We start from the raw sequence: 26,231 nt of genomic DNA on the forward strand, positions 1-26,231 counted from the left end.
CAGACACATGAGATGTTTGTTTCCATCATGCAACACAAAACTGATGTTTTTCAATCGAGACAAGCTATGAACAAGTATTAAGAATTGTGGCTGGTCTAATATTCTAAGAAAATAAATTATTTCACTTCCTTACAAACACAGTGTATGCACATACTGAGGTTGAATACAAAGTCTGCCAACATGAAATGGTTTCGTCTTTAAAACAAAACTTTCACACCATTCGTCATTAACGAGCACGTGGCCAACTTTTTAGAAGGATGGACTCACCACCATCAGTTTGGCCCCAAATACTATATGAGTTGCATGGTTTCTTTTCAAGGGCTACAAGTCAGATTTACTGGCTTTAATAAAACCCTCTCTACATAATATAAGGCAGCACAATAACAGGCATTTGTATTATCAGTAAATCAGCTAGCAGGTTTCTCAAACTCTGTAATGCAGGGACCTGCATACTGACTAAGTCGGTCAAGGTTGGATGTCATGGTTGTGGTTTGAGATCTAGCTTGTAAAGTCCCTGACTGTGGTGTTAATGCTCCACTGGATTTTGTCTCATATTTTTTGTGAGAATTCACTTTGATATCTTCTGAACGTAAAATAACATTTTCATCACTCTCAGCAGTAGTATTTTCCTGAAAACTTTGTTTTAAGATCACAGGAATGTCTATGTTGGAGGATTTTTCTAGTTCATTGCTTGCATGAAGATGACTTCTATTGTCTCCTTTTTCTTGATTCTTCTTTACTGATTTGGAACTTTCATATTTTCTTTCAGTAGATTTTTTTAGTCTTTTCTCATTTGATGTGGTCATTTCCAATTCCTTTTCTTTGAATTTACAGTGAGCTCTCTCACGTGACTTTTCCTTATATTGATACTTACCAGGCTTGTCTTTGGAATGAGATCTACTGCAATTCTTTTCCTTATTCTGAGATTTGTCATGAACTTTCTCCTTAGACTCAGTCCTGTGGGATTTTTCTGCCACAGGACGAGATTTAAGAAAACTAATAATTTCTTTAGGTTGTGAAATATCACATGCTTTATCTTCATGTCTGCCACAAGTCTGTGTAGAATGAAAACAATTGTGGGATTCTTCTTTGTAATGTAATCGTTCACAAGAATTTTCTTTGGTCAGAGACTGGTGAGGACTTTTCTCTTTAGAAGAAGGATCACTAAGGTACTTTTCTTTGCGTTGGTAATTTTTTTTGGAATCAGATTTTTCAAAAACAGGTTTCCCTTGAAGTTCACACCTATCAGGTGAATCCTCTATGAATTGCGATTCTTCACGAAAGGTTTCTGCCAATTTAGGTTGTAAACCAGGGTCTTTTTTTGGCCAAAACTCATCACAAGATTCTTCTTTGGATTCTGTAGTTTTGTGAGAATCTTTACTTCTAGACTGAGACTTGTCTTGATGTTTTTCTTTGGAAATGGTGATTTCACAAATATTTTCTTTGGATATAGAAGTATTACACACTTTTTCAGTCTTTACCCTATCAAACTGTTCATTAATGTTTAATCCCTCATCAGCTTCAGTTTGAAAATCAGATACTTCACTTTCTTTGGAATCAGGCTTTTCATAGTTATTTTCTCTTGTACATTTCTCCTGTTTAACAAATATAGAACTTTCTAGGTTCAGACTTCTTTCTTGTGATTCTGCTTGCATGTCAAGTGAACTGTATGTAGATTGCTTTTCGTTTTTTGAAGTGTCTGTTTTGTATTGGTTTAGCATATTTTCCAAAGAATGCTCACATTTCCAGACATCAGATTCTGTTCTTGTTACCCATAAAGCTTCTGCAGAGTGATTCTCAGAATAAGGCCTGTCATAAGAAAGATATGACTCTGAATTTCCTTTCATTACATTTGAAACTTTTAGAGAACCTTGGAGCTGGGAAACTTCTTTTGAAATACCTTCTTGATTAGCAGCTGGAATAATAGTTTTAAGTGAATCTTCTAGCACTTTTCCTGTTATTGTACCTTCATTCAAAGCCTGCATGTTGTTGCTATTCAAGGTAAGGTTTTGAGGATTTTCACCAGGGCTTTCCCAATCCATACTAGTTAGGCAGCTCATATTGACTTTCTTAGGAAACTGTGTCACAGCCTGCTCACTGACAAAGGATTTTTCTGTGGTCTTTTGACATAAGTGACTCCTATTTTGCTCAAATACAGGAACTTCGGTGTTTTTTATAAATGAAACCTGATTGGATGAGGCTTCATCCAAAGGATCAGCACACTGTATATCAGATATTAAACTGTTTTGGGTTTCCTTGGAGCAACCAGTAGCATTATGTTTGTTTTTTAGGTTGTCAGTTATTAGGTTGTGGCAGGATGGTTCACACAAAACAAAGTTTTCATGAAACTCTTCAAGAGGACAATTGTGTTTCTGCTCACATAAAATCCTCTCTTTCTTGTTATCTAATGAATCACTACACTTCTCATCATCAGACAGCACTTTCCTAGGTGATTCATATGATGTTCTCACATTTTCACTGCAATGTGATGTGTTTGAAATATTGCTCATTTCTTCCCATTTCTTTGGATTACTACTTCCCTTCCATTTTGTAGTGTGTATTATGTCTTCATCCCCTTCATCACTTCTCTTTTCTCGATCAAAAGTTCTTAAGTTTTGTTCGTTTTCCTCTCTATCAGTCGGGTTATTGGTATGATGTGTCTCCTTGGCATTTATTTCTGTATAATCTTTAGTATTTGAAATCTCTATAATAGCTGTCACTTCGGAGATTAAATTGCTTTCAATACAGTGGTTTTCAGCTACTGAGAATGGTTCTTCCTTTATAGCAGAAAGTGGTGACTTATCACATTGCCCCTTGCTGTTCAATAAATCACAATGTGGTCTGTTGCCTTCTTTCACCTTTGCTTTCTTGTGGTCATCTATGTGTAATGTCTTTGAAGAAATTTGGCTTTTTTCTTCCTTTACCACTTTTTCTTCTTTCTTCTTCTTCTTCACAGGCTCTTCTTTCTGCTTGGCATCATCCAGACTTCTTTTCCTTGGTACATTACTAGAAGACCCCTTCTTCAATGTTGGAGATTCAGAACCTTCGTGTTTTGGTTTCCTGGAAGAACTATTACTTTCAGGTTTGGCAGTCTTCAAGTGAGGGGACGGATCATTAGACTGTTTTGCGTTATTCTCGTTAATTTGATAATACTGCTTCAGTCTCACATGCCAAGCCACGCTTGTCACAGCTGTTACGGTACGGAACTGATGAATGATATTTCTTGGGAGGAAATAAATGTCATTGTCACACAAATGGATACGAGCATAGCGAATTCCTTCACGATGGAGTTGGTTAAGTTTGGCATCTTCTACCCACTGTACGCACTGAAAGTAGCACAAAATAATTAAAAATGTATACATGAAAACATCAACTGTTAAAATAAAAAACAAATTTACAACTGAAACAGGAATTTTGTTATTCCCATGCAATTCAATAATATACCTTAAAGGAAAACCATTCTTAGTTTTTAATAGATTTTAATTTCTTGTTAACAAGGCATATATTTAAACATTTTTTAGAGCAATAATATAAACAAACACTATTATGAAATAAAAAAATTGTATTTAAGTAATGTAAAAGTAATGGGCACATAAGAATAAAATAGAAGAAATATAAAGAAACCTTGCAACTCATTAATGAACAACCGACTTTAAACCACACATAAATAACGTACTTCAAAATCTACAAGTTGAGTACAGTGAAACCTCATTGATCTGAACACATCTGTAATGAACCAATTCATCCAGATCATTGAACCAGTCTCATTGTAAACAATGGACACTATTAATACCATGTGTTACTGACTGACAAGCACAGGTATGCAAATTAATAATGCTAAACATATGCCTGGAAACAACTGTGTGTACAATGAACTCAGTTTATTATTCTTTATGTCTTCAATAATTATAAAAATTGCAAAAACATTTGGCATTTCATTATCTTCATATAAAACATTTAGTTACAACCAGTGACCTATTTAAAGAATATAAAATATAATGTTTAGGATACTGTTTGTATTAAACAATGAATAACAATTATAACTGCTGCATTTATCGAGTGTGTTAGAAAGTTAAAAACTTAAAAAATAATAGCCTAGTACTGAACGAAGATAATTGAACACTCAACAAAGCCCAAAAAATATTTACTTTTGAAGCACTAAAAACAATGAAGGAAATGATGTCTTCATGAGACAACTCTTGGCCAGTTGGTTCTGCCAAGTCAATGTTGATCCACTGATAAATTTACACAGCACCATTATTACTCAAGATTAAGGTACAAATTCCATAAGCAATCTCATTGACAACTCCTGACATGTTAACAGTTCCACTCTGTTCAGGCTGAGGGAAAGTCATGACATGCTTGAAGCAGTTTTTAATAGTAACACTCAACCAGATAAAACTGCCAAATTTTAAAGTTATGCAAACAACTACTGATGAAGTAAAAACAAATACCACATATTAATGATGCTGATACTTCTATACACCTTTGTTTTGGAATTATGACTGTAGCATAAATCACTCTGATAACCTCCATATAAAGTTTATACCTACATATCAATGTTGAAGGTCATTCTAATAAAGATTATTATAAACCAATACTCATTAGTTAGTGCAGCTGTTTTGTCTTGCAGAGTTAATTACCAAATCATGTATTACAAGAAATATCCATCTGGATTGTCAATGTCCAGGTTCACTGTACTGCAATAATAAACCACATATTTTTTAATATAGACACTTCTTAAATATTAAATAACTTGTGACATATACATTAGAAAGATATGACATCATCACAAATTAAGTTTACACTTTAAAATATTGTGGAAAAGGAAAGATACCTGGGACATGGGAGGTTCGTATAAATCAAGCTGTAGCTTTGAAACTAGTTCTTTGAAGTCTCCTGCATGAAAGGCAACCACATCCTTAGTGACCCTATTTGAAGTATATCTAGAACAGGGGAAAAATCACGTTAAAAGGATTTTCTAGAACATTATATACTTAGTTGCTATGACAAAAGATTAATTTTGGAATGTAAAATTTTTATTACTGTTCAAACACTACAATATATATACATATATATAATCCTTAAGAATTCATATATCACCACTTCTACTTTCCTTTGCAGCATGTTCACTGTAAACCAATGATTTATTTTATGCAAAATTAATTACATAAGTGTTAAATCAACAATATCCTTTATTCTACTTTCCTTACTCATTGTTTAATATATCTTATATAAAAAAGCAGTTTACACATCTGTATACCTATGCATAGATAAAAACATCAATTATAAATACATCAGAATCAACTTCAGGTGGACAAAGCATCATCAATACAATAAGTGAGGGAAATAATCTGATATAACAAATCACAATTTGCTTGTTTTATTGAATTTGGAGAATTTTCATCACTAAGCACTCCCTATTTTACAAGAGGGGAAAGCAGCATTTTAACACCACCCAATGCAAGTTCTTTGGCTACTGTTTTCCAGAGAAAAGTGAAACTGGCTTAGCACATTATAATGCCCCCACAGCTTAGTGATGAGATTTGAACCAGCAAAACATGTTGCAAACTGAGTGCCATAGCCACTAAGCCATGTCAGATCAACTCATCATGAAAAACAAAAACAAAACAAAAACATATTTATACCAGTTGCAGAAAAGCTGCAAATTAGGAAAGAGTTGTGTGTATAAAGAGCATTCAAAAGGTACTGGGGTCATCCTACTTTTTAAAGTAACTCTATCAAGCCTGTTTGAGTGGATCATGCCAAGAGAACAAATCTGTGCCTTGGAATTACAAAATTACAGAAAATATGCTTGTAGTCATTCTTTCACACAAGGACAGAGAGAAAAATTCCAGAGTTTCAAATTTACATATTAAATTTTTTTTTATTTACTTTTATATTTAGTAACAATAAGTCACAAAATTTAATTTTCAGCTGATTTCTGTAACCTACAAAGGAACAAAATTAGTGGATGTGAACCTCCTGTATTGTTAAGCATAATTTCATAATGTATAGCCTATATAAAGAAAGTAGAAATAGTTTTGAACAAAACAGCATTAAAGTGAAGATTAACAGTCTCATTTGTCACAAAATTGTCTATTACTCAGCCTTTAGAAACTACAGACTAGCAACTTAAAAACATAAAAGGTAACCTAATCACATAAATAAGCAAGTTTATTTTATTTTAAAAGGCTACATAATATGTAGAAGATTTCCTTGAAGTTTCAAAATATTTCATACAATGGTTTTATTTTTCAATAGAACAAAACAAACCATGTAATAAGTACATCAAATCAATGTACCAAGTTAACCTCTGAAACACAAGTGAAAAATGCTACATAAGAAACTGAAAACAATAATACAAATGGATATTTTCTGGTGTTTAAACTCATAATGTTGAAAGCTGGCCTACTATTCACCTTCTACAGCTGGTTGTGGCCACAGAAATAACTCCAAAGCACCAATTAGAAAGTTAAAAGAAATTAAATGCACATACCTATAATGAATTCATTATCTTTGAAACATTTAGGAGATGTAGGTAGAAATGAAACACAGAAAGAACACATCCTGAAGTAAAAGTATATTTATCATCATTAATATACACTGGTAATGCTCAATCATATACGCTGTTGCTCAGCAACAGACTATTATGTTGAGATATTAGTAAAATTTGTTTTTTATTCTTTTTTTGATAACTTTGGTGATATAACAGTAAAATAATTTAGATATAGAATTGATTTTTTTTCTTTCATGAAAGTTTAATGCTCTTGGGTCTGGAGTAAGTTACTGCACCATTACATGTATGTCTTTACTTTAGGCTTAATTACCAAACAAATAGCACTTTAAGCTCTTTCAGCACACCATGCCAAGTTAAATAAAACTTTTTAAATATTTTTTTAGTTGTTTAATGAACATCTAAATTTTTGACACTGAGTTGTAGACAAAGACAAAAGTTACCAAGGATGTCGATGAAGTAGTGATTCAGCCAAGTCTTCTGTTACATTTATTTATCAGACCTAATACTTAAATTAGACTACAAACAGACCTACTATTACTAACATTAGAGTCAGATAACATTTAGTCACTGGTATATAAGTAAAAACACAAAATATATAAATTATGCAATTATATAAATCATACACATTGTTTTAATATTTACATACTTTTTTACAACATAGAGAGGAAACTAAGTGCAAAAATGTTCAAAAAAATTGCATTATGTAGCAATAACTGAAAATTTTATCAATTTCTTTTAGAAATTTCTTTTTTAACATTAGAAATAACATGTAAACAATGTTAATGTTTTGTATAATAAAATATTATGAAACAAAAATGTGAATAAAATTGTTAATAGTTAACCTTTTGTGACAGATCATGGGTCAAAGGCCATGTCATAGAGTTTGTTGACTTGCATTCAAAATTTTATTGAACTACTATTTTATGAATTTATGTCATTAGATAATTCAAACTTAAGTTACATACGAGTTAATTTTTTAATTTAAAAGTAAATATTAAAAGAACATATCTAAATACAGATTTTATTGAGTCATAAAATTAGATGTTTATGATGTCAAAATACCACGTCTATAATTTCATACAAATTAGAAACTCAAAGTATCAACACTGAAAAGCTAGAATTTATATTATATTTATATATCAAAGAATCTCATATCTTTGTATTTTACTGAGATATGTACTGAATCAAACACATTGGTCCCAATTTCCTATTTCCATTTTTAGAAATGGTCATTATATACACTTACTTCAATATATGATTAGTGAATATTCAATCAACAGTTTAGAATATTCCTGCAGTGGTTTTCTCAGCCACTTGTGAAAAGGCCACCACAATTTTTCAAACCAAGATTTCAAGAAGGTAGGTTCTGTCTTTAGTCTGCTCGAAGTTTCATACTATTTTTTGACCTAAATATTGCTTAGTTACTAAGCTTAATAAATTATAGTGAAATTCTATGGTATTAGTTAAGTTATTTATGATTTTTTGATTATTCAACTGTATATATAAAACCTAAATAAATTTTGTTTGATATCCTCCACGTACAAAATTTTAAAAGGCTTAGCAACCTATGTTCAGCAGCAATTGAGTTCAAAGGTTGTAGCTAGAAGAGATAACTGTTTGCTTTAGTTCTTTATTTATTGTTACATATTTTAAGAAAAGTATGTTTCATGACTTATTTCTAAATAGTGATAATCTGTATATATGTACATAACAGTTAATAACTGAAACGTGACTGTGTGTTACAAAATACTAGTCCCCAAAAACACAGCCAACACAACGTCATTTTTTAAAGGCTAAAGGTCAGTTTTACATTACTGAACATGGCAATGAGTCCACGTGCACCTCGTTAATGTAAGTCATGTAATGTTAGCTGACACAATTAGTAGGTCAATATAATAAAAAATAATAAATATACAGAACACTGAGACTTAAGTTACTTAGACTAAAAATTTGTATCTTCACAATATACTATTTTTATATTTATTTTATAATTTTTTTTATGGTAGTTACAAGGTTGATCAATTGACAGATCTCACATAGTTATCGTACAGAAAATAACAAAATATAGTCTAATTAAAATTAAATGGTTGAAATGTATTTAGGTTGGTTTAGAAATTACACAAATAATATTTGAGATTTTTGGGACAAAGAATAGATTTTTAATCATAATATGAAATCCCTTTGCACTTGGACAAGTAACCAGACTCGATATTTTCATAAACAAATCTTTAGTAAAAATATTTCACAACAAAACCTGATTTTTGTGTACCAAAGGCTTGTAATCTTTACTTTGATTGATTGATTGATTTAGTGTTTTATGGCACAAAGCAGCGAGGCTATCTGCCCCAGACATTCGGTAAAAATGTAAAAAAATAAATAAATAAATGTAGTAATAGACATAAATGGAACTGAAGGTAAAACAAAAAAGTATAAAACCAATGTTGACACCTAGTCTACAATGTTAAGATAGAAGGCAGAGTATAAGAAGTTGTAAGGTATTTACTCTAGCAAAAAGGTAATGATCATAACCCGCCAGGAAGATTAACAGGTAAGTTCAAGAACCACCGTCAATCACCTGAAGTTGGCCTTTCCAGTCCTGGTTCTGGGTTATGTGTCATAGCAGCTATTATCAAAATGTAAAAGAAAGTAAAAGTTTTAAAAGACACTCCGCAAAATCGTAATAATGAGTAGCCAAATGTCCAGTAAAAGGATAAAGTCAAGTAAATGGAGTAAAATTTGTAGAAGTAATTGAAGATAAAAGCAAAACGGCAATTAAGACAGAAAATGGCGTAAAACCCAATGTTGACATCCAGTCAACAAAGTTGTAAAGAACTACCTGTAGCAGAATGGTAATGATCGTAACCCGCCAGGAAGACTAACAGGTAAGTATAAAAACCACCGTCAGTCACCTGAAGTTGGTCTTTCCAGTCCTGGTTCGGGTTATGAGCCAATATGGCCAGTACTAAAAAGTTAATTAGTAAAAGTGTGAAATGATATGCAGTAAAAGTATAATAACAACTCGCCAGGATGACTAACGAGTAGTTCAAACAGTAGCGTTAGTCACCTGAAGTTGGCCTTTCCAGTCCTGGTGTCGAGTTATTTTATGTTCTGGCTATTGTCCAATGTCAAATTGAATGAGAGAGATTAAAACTGTAAAAAAGGAACCACAATTAAAAGGTGTAATGAATAAACATGCAACACTTAAATGAGATTAAAAGGTTAATGGCCATTAAAAATTAAAAACATTATCAAGGTGGACAGAGTCACCATCACCAATAACTCTGTCCAATGTTACAGATTGACCCTGGGAAAAATATGTTTAAAATATTGCCGTCGTTGAGAATTGTAACGATGGCAAGAAAGTAAAACGTGGCTGACAGTGATTTGAGTGTTACACAAATTACACATTGGTGCATCAGTTCCAGATAAAAGAAAATGATGAGTTAAAAAACTGTGACCAATGCGTAGCCTAGTGAGAACAACTTCCTCCTTCCGAACTTTACGGAAGCTAGATGGCCAAAGTCCAATTTTGGGTTTGATTTGAAAAAGTTTGTTGTCACGTTGCTCACTCCAAGTGGACTGCCAGCTGGCACGGAGCCAACCCTTGAAGATAACACCATAGTCCATGTAACGGAATAGGCATAGGAGTGATGGTGCTGAAGCAGACATATTTAGCTGCCATGTCTGCAAGCTCGTTCCCGTGAATACCAACATGGCCTGGTATCCAGAAAAACTGGATTGAAGTAGCTGCTAATGAGAAACGGGCCAGTCGGTTACGAATATCAGCGAGAATAGGATGTGAGCCAACGTGTAGCGATTCCAAGGCAAGTATAGAACTAAGCGAATCAGTATAAATAGTGCAGTTGGAGTACTGCTCAGCTGCAATATGATCCAGGGCAAGAGATATGGCATACAGTTCAGCAGTGAACACAGAAGCTGTAGAAGGGATTCTGCATGCAACTACTGATCCATAGCAAACCATAGCAGAGCCCACTGAATTACCTGATTTGGAACCATCTGTATAAATAGGAACTGAATGATTGTTTGAAAGATATTCATTGAATAAAAGACGGTACTTCCAATCTGGAGTATCTGCCTTTTTAGGTGACTGAAAGAAAGGTCACATTTGGGGCTGTAATAAGCCATGGTGGGATGGGCCGACCTGTGGAACATGCAATGTTATCCAAGGACAGACCCAATTCATCCAATTGCTTCCGGATGCGAAGGCCAAACGGAGCAATGACAGATCGCCTGTTCTGAAAAGTACTGCCCACCGAGGAAGGAAAACACATTTCCAGGTGGGATGCTTTGGTAAGGAATGAAGTTTCAAGTATAGTGTAAAGATAGTTGCAAACGGCGAAGGTGTAGAGAAGGTTCATGAGATTCAATGTATATACTTTGAACTGGAGAGGTACGGAAAGCCCCGTGCAGAGTCGAAGTCCTTGGTGATGAACGGGGTCCAGCATCTTTAAGGCTGAGGGTCTGGCAGAGCCATAGACCATTGTTCCATAATCGAGTTTCGATCTAATAAGAGCACGATATACCTTTAACATTGAACAGCGATCTGCCCCAACTGGTAGAAGAGAGAACACGGAGGATGTTCAGTGCTCTTGTGCATTTGACCAAGCTGCTTTAAGTGTGGTATAAAGGTCAGTTTACGATCAAAGATAAGCCCCAAGAACTTGGTCTCCGGGACAACTGGCAGCAAAACTCCACCGATATGAAGTTCAGGATCAGGGTGAATACCCGTCGACGGCAAAAGTGCATGCACACAGTTTTGGAGAGAGAGAAATTAAAGCCGTTCGCCATAGTCCACTTCCATTACACAATTGAGGGCGGTTTGTAGTTGCCGCTCAATATATCTCATGTTTGACGACTGACATGAGATGTGAAAGTCATCGACATACAGCCCATTCGCAACAGTGAGAGGGAGTTGTTCAGTGATGGCATTTATCTTTATACTGAAGAGTGTAACACTCAATACACATCCTTGAGGGACTCCAAGTTCCTGTACAAAAGAACGGGAAAGTGTCGAACCCACACGAACCTGGAATCTCCTGTCCATTAAAAATTTTTAATAAACATGGGTAGATGGCCACGTAACCCATATGTATGGAGGTCTCATAAAACGCCATACCTCCATGTTGTGTCGTAAGCCTTCTCTATGTCAAAGAATATTGATACAAGATGTTGGCGGTTGAGAAAGGCTTCTCTGATAGATGTTTAAAGACAATTAGGTGGTCTCTGGTGGAGTGTTGTCGACGGAACCCACACTGGTGGGCGAGAGGAGGTTGTTTGATTCAAGGAACCAAACAAGACGAGCATTAACCATCCTTTCTAATGTCTTACAGAGACAGCTCGTCAAAGCAATTGGACGGTAGTTTGAAGGAATCTTGGGATCTTTCCCTGGCTTAGAGAAAGGTAAAATAATAGCCTGGCCAAGCATCAGGAAAAACATTCTTCTGCCAGATCTGGTTGAAAACAATCAGAAGGACATTAAGAGAAGCAGGAGATAAATGGTGCAGCATGTCATAATGAATATCATCAGGTCCAACAGACGTACTGGCAGACCGATGAAGGGCCATTTTAGTTCCACCAGGGTAAAAGGGCGATTATAGTCAAAGAAACAGTTAGTTCGAAAGGAAAGAGGTGATCGCCCGCCCGAGTCTTGATGGCCAGGAAGGTGGAGGAACAAGCAGAAGTGCTAGATACCCGGCAAAAGCTTTCACCTAGAGTGTTAGCGATGTTCGAACATCAGTCACCACCTGACCATCAGAGAGTAAGATCGAGAGGGGATAGAATTGTAGTGTCCATTAACCTTTGAATCCTGTCCCATATGATCTTGGAACTGGTGGTAGAAGATATACTGGTTGTGAACTTAATCCAAGATTCCTTCTGGCTGTGACGCCTTACCCACCCAGCATGTGCACGGCCCGCTGGAAAGCAACCCGGTTTGAAAGTGTGGGATATCTACGAAAAGTATCCCAGGCCCGCTTTGAGCCTTCCGTGCTAAGTGGCAAGCAGGATTCCACCACGGACGAGGATATCGTGGAAAGCGTGTCGAGGTTTTAGGAATACACTGAGCAGCTGCATGTGTAATACAGTCAGTTACCGCTGCTACACAGTCGTCTATTGATGGCTGATTTACAATGGCAGGATCAAGTTCTGCGAGAGCAGTGAAAGTGGACCAGTCTGCCTGATCCAGCTTCCACCGGGCACGCGGGTAGGGTGGCATCGACCACGGCCAGTCTCTCTTATAAGGATTGGAAAATGATCACTGCCTAGTGGATTACTGTCAACCCTCCATGAAAAATGGGAAAATAATGAAGGGGAGCAAACTGAGAGATCAATAGCGGTAAAGGACTGACTAGGTGCATGAAAGTAAGTGGAAGAACCAGTATTGAAAAGAGAAAGATTGTGATCAGAGAGCATCCGCTCTACAGATCGCCCTCCCATCGATAATAGCACTTCCCCAGAGGGATGATGTCCATTAAAATCCCCTAGGATTAGAAACGGAGATGGCAATTGTTCAACGAGAGCATCCAGATCTGATTGATCATATGTCTTTCCAGGGACAGGTACAGAGAACAAACAGTGATGGTATGACCCAAGGAAATAATGGATGGCTACAGCCTCCAAGGGTGTGTTGAGTGACAAAGACAGGGTGGGCACGTGTTGATCAACCAACAGTGCCACCCTCCATGTACTCGACCATCACACAACCTGTCATTTCTGTACAGAGAAAACTGCCGAATGGAGACAGTATCAGCAGTTTTGAGAAATGTTTCTTGTAAAGAAAGACAAACAGGATGGTAGGAAGCAATCAGCGTTTTGATATCATCCAGATTAGAACGTAAACCTCGACAGTTCTATTGTATCAAGGTGGCCATTTTAAGAACGGGTAGGTGAAGTGGCTGGAGAACCCTTCGGTTTACGACCACGTCTTTTTTCTTTACTGTCTTTAGTTGGAGGAGGACTATCAACCTCCATGGATCCTGCTCTGTGTCGGGTGGGCAGGTTTTTGTTATTGGAAAGGGAATCTAGTGACTGAGGACGCGAACGAATAATTGTGTTGTCTCTTGTGGTGGGAGAAAAGATGTATCAGAAGAAATGCCTGTATTTGAAACTGAAGGACGTGGATCTTGAGGTGTGTTGGAAGGTATGGGAGGGACAGAGATAGGTGTGGTAGTTGATTCATCAACCTTTTAACCACGGAGGTCAAAAGGCTTTTCATTTGTTTTGAAAACGATTCTTTTGGAGGCACAGAGAGATCTGTCTGCACTCCCACTGTAGTTGTGGAATGAAGTGCAGCAGCATATGTCCGAGATGGAGTTGTGGACAGCAATTTCCGAGCCTCAGGATAACTGATGTTATGTGTCGCTTTCAAACGCTGCACCTCTTTTCCTCCAACCATTTTGGGCAAGAATGAAAGTATGAGGGGTGAGAACCATTGCAGTTTACGCAATGTGGGTTCATGTCACAGTCATAGGCATCGTGGTCCTTGCCTCCACAACGAGCACATGTCAGGGAACCACGACAAGATGTCTTTGAGTGGCGAATCTCTGACATTGGAAACATCGAAGAGGGTTTGGTATGTATGGCGAACCCTGCAAATGAGATAACCTGCCTTGATGGTGGCAGGTGCACGTGGTGAAGTAAATGTTAAAACGAGGGTATTTGTTGGCAGTGTAATTCCATCTTTGCGAGTGGAGATCGCCTCACTGCAGAAACTCCTTGAGTGGAGAGACCAGCGAGAATCTCTGACTCGAACGTTCTTCAAATCCCTTTCAACAATAACTCCTCGTGAAGAATTCAAGGCAGCATGGGGTGTAACCTCAATAGGTATATCCCCAATTGCCTTTGATTTCAACAGGAGTTCACTGTGTTGGGATGTGGATGTTTCAACTAATATGTCACCAGATCAAGTTTCTTTACTGATTTTGGAGAGCCAGCAAGTCCCTCTAGTCCCTTTTGAATAAAAAAAGGGGACATTTGCCCTAAAGGTTTTTCCAAAGAGAATGTAATATAAGAAAATGAGGTACATGTGTTACTGATGTTGAAGATTGCTGTTCTGAGTATTCAAGACGTGGTCGCTACCCATTGACTGTTTTTTACAATTTTATTTAAATTTTTTTGAGGATCCATAGGAAAGGGAAAAATTTCGGTACCCACTGACCCCACCCACCATGGAGCCCTACAAGGGGACGCACTACAAAGTCACACAAGGACAATGCAGCAACGCCAGGGTTTCGTGAGCACTATACCCAAACACCAGCATCAGGCACAATGTCCACAACACCGTTGAGAACTTCCAACACTGGTACTTGGTTGACTCTAGCCCAAGTGGACCAGCCGATTGACCAGGGGGGCCACCCAAAGGCAGCCCGTCTACAGGAATTGAGGCCAAAGTGGTGTGTTAGGGTTGGACCCTCAACCACCAGGATCTTCTCCTCCCCTTCACGGGTCGCCACGCACGGCAAACACGTGGGTGGATGTTTAGATCCCAGAGAAGGTAACCAGATAGAACAGAACCTTCCCTGGGAGGTCCCCTCACCACGTACAGGAATCCACACCGAGGGGTAATCTTTACTAAAATCAACCAAATTTTGTGAAGATACACAAGCTGTATTAAAAGATATAGTATAAATACTTAATGTATGAAAATGTGTAGAACTAGTGTATGTTATATAGAGCCTGTTGTGAAAGAGTTAACTTACAACAATTTTTAGTTTCCTTGACACCTGTCATTTTTTAGTGTAAACATAAAAGTTAACATTTGTAAGATAAAAAAAACGTATTTCCAATAATACTTAGTTCTTCTCACACATACAGCTATCACTCGACTAACAGGGTTTCTTCCTTTGTCCGTCTAAGCATCGGTCTGATTTTTTCTTGGTTGCTCCCGTTTTTTTACATCCAACTTAACTGCCCTTGACAAAATTTGTCTTGTGACACTCTTCACTTATGTCAACATGCCCTTTATCCTAGTACTGTATATAGACACCTGATTAAGTCTCTAACCCTAGCTCTTAGTGGAGGGGAAAGACAGGTGAGTATGAGAAAAAGGTATTATTGGAAATACATGTTTGATTTAAGAAAATGTACACACCTCACATTTACAGTTAGACTCTCACACTGAAAAGGTGGAGGGAAAAGTGAGAGCATTATCCATACATAAAGCATCTGGATAGATCATGGGTGTGTCAACAGAAGATTGGCACACCAGTGGGAAAAACCACACAACGTCTAGAACAGGTATGCTTCCCACGTGGAATTTTACCTGAGCCATCAGAATTATGGTGAGAAGGAAAGTAACAATGATGTGAAAAACCCTTCACCTCAACCTGAAGAAATCCAAAAGGCAACAACCCCAGGCTCAGAATGGTTGGATTGTGCATACCTTACTCAATCTGAGGAAACAGAACTTGTTCAGTAGGGAATTATGAATATTCATTCTCACTCTCCATCTATGTGAATGAGGAAATCATGCAATATCCAAGAGTTCAGCTACTGTTTACATGGGTCAAGCCAATTTGCAATATGTATATACACCTGATGCCTCAAAGAGTAACTATGCCTAATACTGGTGATTACTTCAGTCATTCAGTATTAGAACATTAAAACTAATGCATTTTTATACAACTTTCACAACTATAACCAAATTTATTATTCATGATTTATCTTTATGATGTGATTTTGTGTGTAAACTTCCAAAACCCTGACACTTATTTTTCTCAAAAATCAACAGCATTATAACAGCAGGCATGTAACATAGTGCTTGCTGTTTCATGATTTAGTTCCTTCTGTCTTAATATTTAAAGAAAAAACGAAAAACAGGAGAGAAAGCTTACAACTTCAAATATATTTTGCATCAAATGATCACAAAATATCTTACCCTTCCCCACAGTGAACTGCCTTCAGGACACCTACAGCAGCTGTTGTTAACCTGTCAATTCCTTGGCCAACGTGGTCAGCATGACATTTAGTACGGTCTTCAAACATGGTTTCTCTGGGTTCTGAGGCTCGAGGAAGGTACTGAAGATTGCGCAGTTCATTTGATCCACTCCTAAATGTGAATATACATAATCCCTGAACATTACTGAGCCTATGGTCTTTTTTGAATTTGAACATTTTTACCAACTTGCATTAGAAAATTATTTGACATGAAAACAGATTTTCAATATCTCTAAAAAGGTAAGAATAAAAGTAATAATAATAAAAAAGTAGGACCCTTATTTCTGTTTTGAGCTATTGTTTTCAATGACATTAATTGGAAAAGTTATGGACCACATAAACCACATCAATAATACAGAATTTTAAAATCAGCTGATATTACTATTCGTGTGAATTTGTCAAACAAAACCATCATAAAATTGTATGCTATGGCTTTGTTAATGCTTTAGTTATCCATATTCTCACATAATGTGAGGATAAATATGGATAACTAAGTGTAAAATATTTATGACAATCTGTATATTTAAAACAAATAATTAAAAACTACCTAAAGATAATCTGATATTAGTTTTCTTTTCATTAACTTTTCCATCAAAATGAATTTTTTCATGTACATTGGGAAAACTGATAAAACTACTTTATCTACAGGAAAAATTATGTTCTGTTTAAAAAAAAAAGAAATTTTGGTCTTTTTTCCAAACAAGTTTCCTGGTTCTATACACATTTTTTAAAACTATTTTCTCTTTAAGTACCTTTTTCTTTTGAAAGGTGATTTTGGCATGTCAGCAGTTGGAACCACCTGTTCCCCTGGACGTATCCACAGTATGGGACCATCATTACTTTCCTGAGGTGAAGCCATCTGAACAGATGATAAAGAGCCCCATGGCATTGTTAACTTTAAGAATGGACATTTTTCCAGCATGCTCAGGATTTCAGGAAAAAATCCACCAGCTTCTTCATGCACTGTTCCTACCAAGCTGACCTGATGGACTGGTCCTGCTCTGTAAGTACCCTGGCTATAGCACTTATGAACCTGAAAAACCAACCAATGTTTACCTATTAAAATTTATTATTTCCATTTTACATCAGTAGTTGTCACAGATGTCAGTTGAAAACAATGATTAAAAATCCAGTTAGAATTATTCCTCATGCAGAAATTGAGAATGTAAAAAAGAAAATATAAACAAACAAGCAGAATAATAATGAATGAAAATGTTTTCATACAGAAATAAAGGTTAAACTGCACACAGAAACCTCACACAAATTGAAGACTCAACTTTGCTGGATTTACACTAAGAAAACAAACTAAAGTTCACAAAGAGTTAATGAAGGGCCATATTTATTACAAAACACACACAAGTTTTACTACTACTTGTAGTCAAAATTGATATAAAATTCTTTATGGTATGCAGTGTCTCATGCTGATGTGTGACATTACACCGAACGTTGTGAAAATTTTGAAAAATTCTTGTCCAAGGGTCACAAGAAGCTATGTTTTATTGACAATCCACTTGCTCCTTCACAATTAAAAAAAAATACCTATTCAAGCTGAATATAATTTTTGGATTTCAATTTGATTAAATAATGAACAATACCTTAAATAGCAGATTTCGACTAATATGTATCAACTTTTTTGCAATGGATGTCCCTTTAAATGCTTTCTGCACAACGCACTGTGTTACATTCAAAATTTAATTAAACATTTTTACTATTACAGTGAGTGAAAGAAATAAACATTAAAATGTATGTTATCATTTGGAGTTTTATGTTATCTAACTTAAGTCCTTTATTTTAAATGAAACCTTTAAGACTAACAAAAACTTCAGATATTTTTTCATATGACCAATGATCTATGAAAATTATCTCCTTTGGCACTCTTGTATCTTCAATAATACAATGGCAGTTGCATAGATGTGTGTCTAGACCAGTGGTTTCCTACTAGGGGTGCGAGATAACATTCCAGGGTGTGTGAGATAACATTTGTTTTGCCCACCTTCACCTTTATTCTCAAATAAATAATTACACTAAGGGGTGCAAGAACATATTAAAATTTTTTAGGGGTGCGGGATATAAAAGAGGTTGGGAACCACTGGTCTAGACTATAAGTTGTTTACATAACCTCTAGATACACATACATTTCAAAAATCTCAGAATGGATACAGTTGAAACAAGTTAACAAAATTTTATCAATCCCTAACAGGTGCCACACCCACCTCCAATAGATTTGTTTAACCTTTGTAGCCTATTGGTAGATGTTACATACACACAAATATACTCATTAGAAAGAGCTCATGTTTCACTATAATCTAACAATGGTCACTTTGAAATTGACACAGGCGTAGTCGTGAAGTACATGTAATTGACTACAGTACTGTTGGCTGTTTGATCAACTACAGCACTTACAGCTGTTTCTTACCTAAATATGTTATAGTGAGGGATACAGTTTAAATTGTATTGAGGTCTTGCTTATATATTTTAGTTAATTATGCATTTGTTATGTTTTAAATATATATCATACTTAACATTTGCATTCAAGGCTTTCAACATTATATGATGCACGAGAATTTTGCTGAGGGGTTGCACATCTGCTAAAAACACCATAATATGCCTCAAAGGTGCCATTGATTTGTGTTGAGAAAATAAGTGGTAAAGGACAAGAAAGGAAATAAAACATGAAAAATGAGCTATAAGTGAAAAGATAAATATATGAATTTACAGTTTAATAAATGGAGAATCTTTAAAGATATTCTACAAAAAAATTGAAAGTTTTCTTTCTGTTTCTTTTATGTTATTTCTTTGCATCATACAATGATAATAACTAGAGCTAGTGATGTGGTAAAAAATGAAAAATAAAATATAAACATTTACTTTAAAAACTTAATACTCTTTTAAGAGGTTCTATAGTTTATGCAAATGAAATATGAAAACTATCAGAAGAAATGTAATTTTATAATTAAAATAAAAAACACCTTGCATTAAACTTAATAAGAGTTTGAGTGCAGGTGACTAAAATAAATAATGTATTTTCAGTAAAAACAATTATAATAATGGCATTCTTTGCACATGAGATATTTACATTTAGCAAAAAATATTACCAGTTATGGAGAAGATATGTTAATAAGTCCGAGTCACAGTATGCACTGCTGGACAAGTGAAATTTAAAACTCGATTTCTGTAATTTACATGTTGTGAAAGAGTGAAGGCACATACTTAAAATGTAACAACACAATAAAAAATGAATACTACACTCAAGTAGACGAAAAATATCTTTTTGTGTAGCAATAATATTTTGACCAATCAGTCAGTCTTCATCAAAAGATGAACACAATCAGTAATTAATAATCACTTTTGTTTCATCACAGCAAATAAAGGAACTGTAATTCAATCCAAAAACATTTTCTTAAACTAAGCACATCTAAGTTTTGTGCAGGACACATTGAAAAGTAAGAAAATTTTCTTTGTCTTTTGTTACTGTTACTTGTATTTACATGTAATGTAATTGCACTTTTGCTTTCATGCATGTTGGTTTCTTGAGCTTAATTGCATGCACGTTACTGTCCAACTACTTATTTGACCATTTGCTTTGTAAATGCATTAGGCAGAGTTCTGTACATATCATCTGGAATTCCATAGTCTTTCTTTTTTATTGCCATTTTTTGTCCCATTTTGTTTACGCAATTAATATGCACTAGAATATAGTGATAAGCCACGTTATCAATAGTTGGCTGTTTCCTTGTATGTTTATTCAACATATAGACAGTACATGCGCTATTTGTTACCTGCCAGACTATTTAAATAGAGGATTTAGTCCAAAAAGAATTGTGATGAAGCTTTATTGGTTCATACCTACAATGTATTCACAAGTCATTTTAACACAAAATTCTACATCATATACCCAGAAAATTATAATAAATCAAAAATGAACAAGAGCACTGTATTTATAAAATACAGATGTAAAAAGAAATACTGGCTCAAATGGTATGAAAAACCTTCCACTACTCCAAGTATCCTATTTAAAAGTAAATAAAAACACATGCTTATATCAAAAAACAGTAGGAGTTTAGTAATATGGAATGAATTTGCTTTTCATTAGGCTACACCTCTAGTTAAGAATATGAACATTGTTATCATTAAAAAAAAAGTAATATTAACTTCTTTAACTCAATGTTTTCTTACTGCTTATTTATGATTAGGTTTAAACTCCATTAAGGTAAATCTATAATAATCAAAATGTTTATATCACAGCACACATTATTTAAGGTTATTTTACGACTACATGGTCAACAATGATAAATCCAAATGCTATACTGTTAAAGTGGTTTTTTTCACATAAAATCATGAAATGTTTGGCTACATTTTTACACAGGTAACTAAGAAATGTTGATACATATCACACTGTCATCATAAAATATATTACTACATTTTTCTGAATGGCCTTTCTTGTTTTATTCTGAAGCATTTCCTAATAATTGTTAAACTTTGTAATATAAAATTATAATTGTTAGAAGTTTAATTTTACAAACATTAATTGCTCTTATTTCCAATTTTTATGTTATTAACTTTAAATTTGGACTATTTCATAAATATCTAACATACTAGGCTTTTACTTTCACCAAGTATGTATTTGCCCAAAAATACAACAAGCGATATTTACTTTGCCTTTTTAAGTTTTAAAGCATTTAAGACTCTGCATAGGCACAGCACTTAAGGTTCCAACACTGTCTTAAATACACTTATGTGAGGACAAGTATGTTTCATATTTGCTGTACAGATTTAAAAGATTTTCCATGACATGTGTGACTGATCTGATTTAGCAATTTTCATTATCATAGTTATAAGTATTTCTGACTATTCCTTAAGACCTATGAGATATATATTGCCATTTCTTGCTGTTAACACTACATGTTGGTTTGGGTTATTTTTCATATTGTTTCCAATACTGCGAACCAGTTTCTGCAACTTCATCCTCACAAGAGTTTAGTTCTGTTTGTAAAACCAAAATTTCATCTGGAATGAGCCTAGTTAATATCCTTTGCTATGGTTGTTTGCAAGACTTGAGAGGCCTAATAACATGATGCCTCAAAACTCTTCACAGATAATACTGTAAATATGGTTGCTAGAGATCCTTTGTCTGTGGAAAATGCTACCACCAATTTTCACCACTATTGATTTCACTTTCCATCCTAGTTTTTCTATCTTCTGTGCTCAATAACAAGATCAACATTTCTATCCAACTGTTTCCAGGACCAATTTTACTCTGGCCTCATCATCTGCTGTTGAGGAATATGTCATTCATATCTTTCTCTTTTTGCTGCTTGTGTCAGGTTTACACAATGCTTTTTCATATGTTTCTTCATGTTCTTTATCCCATGCTTTCATACCACAGTCTTACTCTTTCACCCGACTTCAGTATCTATGTATTTTCATATTTCTTTCCTGCCTCTTCCTTCTCATTTCCAGGATTCTTTTAATATGGCTTGTAGTTGCCTTACTTTCTACATTCTTGGATAACAACTGTCACACTGAATATGACAATAGATTAGTGTAACTGTTACTAGAACTGAATGAGATGGCAAATGATTCCTCAAAGCATGATAAAAAGTGATCTTTGAAAATTCATGTTTGGCCTGCTTAGATGTTGACCCTCATCTTCAGGAGTAACTTCTCTTTGCTTTCTTTTTGATGTAGCTTCTTCCTATCTGTTTTCTTCGTATCTCCTATCTAAGGTCCTCCAATAGGATCTGGAGAGTTTTTCTAGGCTATCTTCAGCCAGTTCTTTTCCCTATTAAGGCCAGTGTCTTGTCATTACCTTTCTCCTGACTTGAGTTATGTGTAGTTGAGGTCTTCAGATGTGACAACCTTTATTCTATCATTCACCTTCCTTATTTGGCCTGTTTAACTCATGTGCCATAAAGTCTTTTGGGTGTTCCTCTTGGGTAAAAACAACTTGTAATTTTTCTGTCACTTCTTTACTTTCCCATCTTGCCTATTTCTGTGCATCCCCTCATATTCCTTGGCCTGTTCTCTTTTTGCCCCTCCACCACTTCTTGATGTCTTCCTTCCAGTGGGTTAGACTTATTTGTTTAGCTAGTGACTACAGCTATTTGTACCTAGTTCCCTTGAATTCTGTGGAGAAACTACTTTTCTTCTTAGCTAATTTGTGGAGTTATTTCATGGTTAACTCTTGGGTTAATCAGGTTCTCACCTACTGTCTCTCCCCCTCCTACATTGTTTTTCTCAATCTTCTGATCCTCAGCACTTCCACTCTCTCAAGAAAAAATGTTGCAACTTTTGGTCTTAAGTATTACAGAGAATATCACTTGTCCCACTCTGGGTTACTATAATAATCTCTTCTTTGTCCTCTGAAATTTTAGGGACTGACATCCCCTCATCATTACTTCTCTGAATCACTTCTACCAATTCCTTACTTTCGGATAAAGGAATTTCTTCCTCATATAAGGTTTTCTCCTGGCCTTTGAAAGTATACAGACAATGTCTCGGATATCTTTTCAACATCCTAATACGAATATCAGCATGATTTTTCCTTGTGTTTGCACACCATTATATGATATACTGGTTTCATGCTCTACCTTTTGATAATGTCATAAGAACTTTTGCTTGCTACATTTACAGTCTCAGCCTTCACTTCCATTCCTTTCTGAATATTTGGTTACTTTTTGCTTCTCCTTGGTAGACTTCATCTACAGCAACACACCTTCTTCCATAAGAGGTTGTTCATCTGAAATAGCTGGTCTTATTTTTTGGTTGTTTCTGACTCTACCTCTATGTCCGATCCATGTCATAGTCCTTTTTTCTTTGCACCTCATCCAAGGTCATAATTTCTCATTTTGTCTGCAAGTCATAGAATGTTTGAAACCTCTGCTCTTTTATTCCCAGATTCAAAATTACTTGTTCTGGCTGTGAATGCCCTCTTCCTGTATTGACCTCTTCTTTTCTGTTCCACCTATATGCTATTCACCTTTCTCCACATATCTTGATGTTCTGTGACATTCTTTTGTCTCCCATCATTCAAACTTCTTTACTAGAAATCAGCCACCTTTTGCCTTTTTCCCCCATCATTCAGTTTTTCTTCCTTCTTTTCTTTATCTGGTTCATTTGCCTGATTGGGATCTTTCTATAGTTCTTTCCAGTCTCACTTAGACCCTGTTTAGAACCCTTGGCCACCTGTTCCTTCTATCACATTTCTTTGAAGGCATTTTCCTTTCTTTTGCCTTGTCAGTGGAAGCAAGTGACACTGAGGTATGAGGTTAAATGCCATTATTATCATTACTTTTTACTATGGCTAGTGAAGAAAGACTTGTTTTAAAATTAATATTTATCTTACGATGATGTCACTCAAACCACTTAAAAAAACTTTTCATTAACAAAAAGTTACTCAAAAATCATCCTAACATCTCATAAATTGAAATGATAAACAAAATAATGATCACTGGTTTCTCTTGACAGTGCTCTCTCATTTAGTGCATAATCTTTATTATTGTTTTTCTGATTGGTTCAATAAAGTGCAGCTTCTAAAAGAAAGAAACAATTCTTTCTGGCATTATACATAATTTTCATGGATTATTATAAGAGCAATACAGATTAGGACTGGGATGCGTATGAGTCTATCCGATTATCTACAACTCATAAGTGAGGAGAAATACATGAATTATCAATGTTCACTCTTCTTCTTGCTCTGAAGAAGGAATAGACACCAATTCAACTCTAGTATCAGCCACCAAGCCATTTTAATATTTAATGTGACAAATAATCAAAGTGCTAACTTTTGATAGAGATGCCAACTACAACTAAATGAATCATTTCCTGATTAACTGACTTGACTGGTATCTCAGTGCTGAATATCACACACTTACACGATTCTATTTTGTTATTTTCCTGGAATTAATATTTAATCTCTTTCTTAGACATCATTACATAGTTTAATTTCTCTTATTATTAGTTCTATTTTTATTAAGATATTGAATTTCTAAACATTTTCAATAATTAGTCTATAATTGTGCTTAGTTATAGATGAATATCACAGAAATTTCAGATATATTTTACAAATTTTAAAACACATTCCAATCAGGGTTTGCAGTCTGTACCAATACTGATTTATAGTGTAACACATGTGGAGAATAATATCTATTACCACATGTCCCAACTTCGGAATTTTAACTAAACATCTCTAGTATTTCAGTTTCACAGAATTATAAATGACTGATGTAGTAGTTTTGAATTCTGGCTTCATTTAATAAGAGAATCTCACTGTGAAAATTGTCAAAACATGAAATATCAGAAACTGGTGATTGCTGTCTTTAGAATAAAATCTGCCTATATGACTGACTGCACATTAGGTAGGTGCATGCATGATTACTCCTTAAAATGCAGGAAGGTAAAACTGTGCATGTCAAGATGTTTTAGTATGTTACATTCAAAATTTAATTAAATCACTTAATTATCATGGTATATGAACAAACTTCACATTAAACTATGGACAATAAATCAAATTTTAATATTATATATGTTTTAAGTTTTTAATTGTATAAGGAAGTATTTAAAAACAACTTCAAATTCCTCTTGTGTGAGGATTTGGATATTTGTTCTTGAGTCGAAAGGTATCCTCTTTTGGAACTATAGAACTATGAAATATAGTGTAAAATATTCTCTATAGTTTTGTCATTGATACTCTTCAATTTCATGTGGCTAAAGAGCAATCAATGTAAATTCAGAAACCACTTTCCACATGTACCTCTAACATATTTTAGTATGCAATTTGCTAATAGATATTTCCAAGGCCTATTCCCATTACATTTACAACCAACTGAAAGTCTATATTTCAAATGATTCATTGCCATAGTCATCAGCTCACGTGTTTACAGATAATTAACAATTTGGGTTGATACGAAAAAATAATTTTCCCCATAAGAACAAACTGAGAAGTAGTTTAATTTATATCTGCTTACGTCGCATGATTAAAAACGCTGTTGGTACTGTTGTAAACCCTGATACCAACAGTTGTTAGTTGAAGTTCACTATAGTAGAACACACAAAACAGATGAATGTGTTACTATTTAAAACAACATACCTCGTGATTAATTTCAGTAAATGATATATTGATTAGTGTCACATAAAATTATTGATTATTCAAAATAATTAATAAACTGATTCCAGCAATCTAAATAATCAAAATATGTACATTATGATTATCATTATCATCTTAATACAATGCTCACTTTGAACAAGCTATTAAAAACAAGACCAATGTTACTTAAGGTATGTATGTGTGTGAGTTTTTCTTATAGCAAAGTCACGTTGGGTTGTCTGCTGTGTCCACCGAGAAGAACTGAACCTCTACTTTTAGCAGTGTAAATCCATAGACTTATATCTGTCCCAGTGGGGGACCACTTAAGGTAAGATTGCTTTAACAAAAAGTTATGGTAAGTAAATATTCATTATTCTTTATTAACTAAAAAAAAATATGGAGTACTCAATAACTTGCAAATTTAACTGTATTTTTCAGAAATTACTAGAGATAGACCAACAACAGTGATGCATACAGACTCAAAAAACTGCACAGAAGACTAAGGACAAAAGAATTAAAACACCACTAAATACAACAGTAATAAAATCTAGAAAACCTTAAACTGAATGTTTTCAGCTTAATCTTTTCTCCATGTGATGTTAAAGTTGTAATGGACAAAACATATTCAAATATGATTGAAAATGGTAATAATAAGAATACAAGGTTCAAATG

General features: G+C 34.8%; 1 protein-coding gene across 1 annotated transcript in view; it reads right to left on the minus strand.

Moving 5' to 3' along the window:
- Positions 1 to 264: 264 nt before the first annotated feature.
- The window catches only part of LOC143243945 (uncharacterized), a 39,424-nt gene continuing 13,457 nt past the window's right edge, over positions 265 to 26,231 (minus strand). The window contains exons 3-6 of the mRNA XM_076487796.1: positions 17,227 to 17,507; positions 16,416 to 16,586; positions 4,838 to 4,946; positions 265 to 3,326 (exon numbers count right to left, since the gene is read on the minus strand). Coding sequence (XP_076343911.1) covers positions 408 to 3,326; positions 4,838 to 4,946; positions 16,416 to 16,586; positions 17,227 to 17,507 — 3,480 coding nt within the window. The 3' untranslated portion in view covers positions 265 to 407. The remainder of the gene's footprint in view (positions 3,327 to 4,837; positions 4,947 to 16,415; positions 16,587 to 17,226; positions 17,508 to 26,231) is intronic.

Source organism: Tachypleus tridentatus, chromosome 2 (assembly GCF_004210375.1).
Source record: "Tachypleus tridentatus isolate NWPU-2018 chromosome 2, ASM421037v1, whole genome shotgun sequence".
NCBI classification, from domain to species: domain Eukaryota; kingdom Metazoa; phylum Arthropoda; class Merostomata; order Xiphosura; family Limulidae; genus Tachypleus; species Tachypleus tridentatus.